Source organism: Kryptolebias marmoratus, linkage group LG11, assembly GCF_001649575.2.
Source record: "Kryptolebias marmoratus isolate JLee-2015 linkage group LG11, ASM164957v2, whole genome shotgun sequence".
Taxonomy (NCBI): Eukaryota; Metazoa; Chordata; class Actinopteri; order Cyprinodontiformes; family Rivulidae; genus Kryptolebias; species Kryptolebias marmoratus.
The window spans coordinates 15,303,767-15,308,017 of NC_051440.1; the positions used below are offsets into that span (position 1 = coordinate 15,303,767).

Below are 4,251 nucleotides of genomic sequence, written 5' to 3' on the forward strand. Positions count from 1 at the left end.
GGACGAAATATTCCGAACGTTCGTCTGCTTCTGCTCCTGAAGGACTTCCTGACTTCAGGGGAGAAGATTCTCCAACAGATGGAAGGAAAAGTGTTTTTATTTTGTTGTTTTTTTTTGTCATCCGGGGCACTTCTTACAGCGAACAGCCAGCTCTTTATCTTTATCTTTTCTTTTCTTCCACAAACTAAAGTTCCTGTAATATATGTTCTAAAGAAATTATAAATAATTTATATTTGTGGGGAAAAAAACCAACAAAGAAACGACCGAACACTTGATGAGAAACGTGCTGTACATATGTTTGGACATATGTAATAAACTTTGTTACACAAAGGAGCGGCTTTCATGTCTGAACTGTTTAAACACCAGACAACAGATGAATTATTTATAAAACTTTACTGTTTTTTAGTTGTGACATCGAAACCAGGAGGTAGATAAATATATTACTAATACAAACTGTGTGGTACTAGTACTGCCATAATGATAAATATTTGCCGTACTTGTAACTGAAGTACTTTTTAATCTCAGCTGGTTTTCATGTATTTATGTTAAAGGTCTGGGTCCAAATGTTCACTAATTCATCCGTTCATCTGGAACTTCATGCAGCGACAACTCTGACACTGTTGTCTGTGTTAGCAAAATATCTCCTGCACCACTTTTCAGACTTTAGTGAAATTCAGAAGTGATCACTGAGCGTTTGTTAGAGGCTGATATACGCCGCTTGTTTCTGCTTTTGGCCAATATTTGTCTTTTTTTTTTTTTTTTATCTAACAATTAGTTTAATTTAAGATAAATGCACATTTAAGAACTTTTATTAGTATTTCTACACGTAAAGATAATCTGCAGAGGAACTTTCTCGCTCAGGGTGAAGCTGCGGCGGGCGACATGCATTCCTCCAGGGGGTGTGTTTGGTGTTCAGCTCATTGTGTCAGATGTAGAGAAACTGTCTGAAACCCCCAGGACTTCTTCATGTGTGTGTGTGTGATCACTTCCTGTTTAAAGAGACGAATAAATAAAACCTGAGCTTCAATCAGGTTCTTCGGCTGCTCCTCTCTAACCTCTGCTGGAGTTTCCTCTCTTCCTTCGGCCACACTGACCCACCAGGCCTCTGGTTTTAGATTTTACTGACAGTTTTCCTTTTAGTTGAATAAATCCTGATGAAGTTTAAACACGTCTCTGCTGATCTCAGGTCGTCTTTCTGTCGTTTTTACAATTTAAAATCATCACGTCTCTCAAACTGGATCATTTCCTGAAAGGTAAAAACCTTGGAACTGTCATACCCGCCTTCAGCTGTTAGTTCAGCACGTAGCTGAACTCCAGGTTTGGGCTTCGGCTCGTCTCTCCTCCTGTTAGTCGGTGGAGATGGTAGTTTACAGAGACAGGACGATAACTTGTTGCTTCAAATCGGCTGATTTCAACTCATGAAGCAGCTAAATTCAGCCACCAGCCGAAATAATAACAGCCGAAAGTTTTTTTCCTGTTTGTTTGTCATGTTAGCAAAACATCTGCTGAACCACTGGCTGGATCCTAACGTACGTCTACAGCTGACAACAGACACGACTCAACATCTGGGCCCTTCATCCAGCCTGCTGTGGTAGTAGCTGACAGTCATACGAAAACAGCTGATTTTAACCTCATTTTCCAAGTGTTGACTCCATCCCCGCTCATCAGAAGTACTGTTCCTGTTTTTTTGTTGATCTAGAGCTTAAAACATTTTATTTTATTCACATAAAGCCTTAAAGTTTTAACTTTTTAACCGGGATTGTTTGATTTTTATTTATTTTTTAGTTTCCGCGTCCGACCACCAGGGGGAAGCAAAACATCATAAACTCCAGGGCAGCTTTTCAAGCCTGGTTTCCCTCAAACAGCAGAACAAAGCAGCTTATTGACAAGACTTTGTCTTTTATTCAATAAATAAGTTACATTAAACACAGTTTGATCTTTCTGGCTTCCCCCACATTCAGCTAGGTTTATTATTTTATTCTTTTCATCATCACAAGTCAAACAGAGGAGCTAAGAAGAAAACCATAAAGTGCTTTAAACCCAACAACACGAACACCACAGAGCGTTTTCCTACATTCGCTTCTTTTCCAGGGAAGGTGGGCCGACGACAGTCCTGCTCTGTGGCGTTCGGGTTGTTGAGAAGAATTTAAAGAAAACATTGACGGCTCACATTCACTAAAACATTTTTGTACAAAAACCAGAGTGACAAAACTCAGAACACGTCTTGGCGGCGGACGCACGTCCAGATCACACAGAACACGTAAGAAGCGCCTCGCTGCTAAACCACACGGCACGGACGACGTCTAGTAACACCACATTCAACATCACGGTGAAGACCCGCGCGGCCGACGCGCCCCTACTTCATCGGCGACTTATGTACATGAAAAATCCTCCGGAGGCTTCGAGAGGAAAACTCAGTTGTGAGGCGAATCTTGGCACAGGAGCGCCTTTTTTTTTTTCCCCCCTTCTTTCTGAAAGCCGTGGATGCATGTTTCCAGACTAGTCACCGGCTGACTCGACTGGGTCGGGTCACTCGGGTCACTCCGGAGGAGGTCAGCTGTTCTCACAAACGAGTGCCGGTAGAAGTTGGTTCTTCTGGAGCTGGAGAACGAACTCTGATCGACACTTCGGCTCAAACAATGGGGGGGGGGGAGACGGCTCTTTAAATTCACTGAAAGCTGGCGCTCTGTTTTGATTGGTTCCTGCTGTTTGGCCGATGGAGGCCGTCAGAGCAAACGGCAGCACTTTGTCTTCTCTGTTCCTTTAAAGAACTGAGTGAAACACCGACACGAGGAACATTTCTCCCACTGGAGTGCTTTTTTTTTTTATACATATCTGGAAACTCCTGCACTCACAAACACACCAAATTAACCACAGATGCTGGACTCTGCACACATATTGTACTAATGTATACACACACACAAGCTAACATTATGAGCCATTAATCTCCCAGCAGACAGCTGGAGACGCTACTCTGACGTCCCTTTGGCCGGAGGCTTCCTCTGAAGGCCTCAGGTCTTTTCTAATCAAACACGGAGCTGCTTCTGGTTTCGAAGGTGAACAAAAGCTCCCGTCAGGTCCTCCTGCTCTGCCACAGGAACCACGCAGAGCTCCCCTGGCTCGGCAGGAGGAGGAGGAGGAATGAAGCCCTCTTTCTGCAAAAGATCATCCAGTCCGGCTCCCCTGGGAGCGACTTTAATCCCAGGTAGAGGTCCAGAGCTCCGGGGCAGCCGAGCCCCCTTCCAAGATTAAGAGCGGCTAAATACGTGTGGTGACAGACGGGCAAGCGGTGGACTCGTCTCGGATGAAGACGAGACGATGCGACTAGAATGAGACCCGGAGCTGCGCCGCGCCGCCGCTACACGACACGGAGATGATCCTTAAACAGTCACTGACCTACACGACATGAAGACACTGCTGTGAACGGACTATAGGTGGACGGAGCAGCACTCTGTCCACAAGAGGACGGCCAGCAGGTTGAGGACGAGGACCAGACGTAGGTCTCGGCCTCCCGGCGTCGCGCTGCTCAGAGCATCCTTCTCGAAGATGTGGTAGCGCTTGCTGTTGGAGTGGAGCATCTTCACGTCCTCGAAGGCGTAGTACGCCGCCATGGTGAAGTTTATGTCCCCCGAGGACAGGAGGTCGAACACGCAGGACTGGAAGTACAGGTCCTCCACCGGGAGGCGCTCCTTGCACTTGGCCTTCGCCGACTGGTAGGTGAAGCCGTGCGCCCCGGGGCCGCCCCTGGTCCGGGCCGCGCCGGCGCCGTGGGCCTCCCCCGCGCGCGCCCTGAAGTTCCTGAAGTCGATGCGCTGGTTGGCGGGGCAGCCGTGAAGGCACAGGTACAGGTCCTGGTTGTACTCCTCCTCCACCGAGTTCACCACCTCCTCCGGCATCCGCACGGCGAAGGTCAGGTAGCGGCCCACCTGGCGGACCACGATGGTCGTCCCGATGTACCTGGCCTGGATCTCCACGTGCTGGGTGCTGCCTCCGTTGGGCTCGCCTCCGTTCCTGGAGCCGTCGGCGAACGCGGCGGGCAGCTCGTCCGTCTCGGCGTGGTACGTCTTCTGCTCCACGCACTTCTGGAAGCTCCTGAAGATGATGGTGAGCTGCAGGAGGAGAGAGGGACACGTCAACCAGCGGCTCCGCCTTCAGAGCGCCGCTAACAGGAAGAAGGAGTCATTTAAAAAAATGGACATCCGCACTGAGAACCAGTGTGTGCTAATCTGTGTCCCCCCCCCACCCCCACCC

General features: G+C 48.3%; 1 protein-coding gene across 2 annotated transcripts in view; it reads right to left on the minus strand.

The window, feature by feature from the left end:
* Positions 1–718: 718 nt before the first annotated feature.
* The window catches only part of rgma (repulsive guidance molecule BMP co-receptor a), a 12,013-nt gene continuing 8,480 nt past the window's right edge, over positions 719–4,251 (minus strand). For both annotated transcript variants that reach the window (XM_017405782.3, XM_025003671.2), the window contains exon 4: positions 719–4,109. In XM_017405782.3, the coding sequence (XP_017261271.1) occupies positions 3,429–4,109 (681 nt within the window). In that variant the 3' untranslated portion in view covers positions 719–3,428. The remainder of the gene's footprint in view (positions 4,110–4,251) is intronic.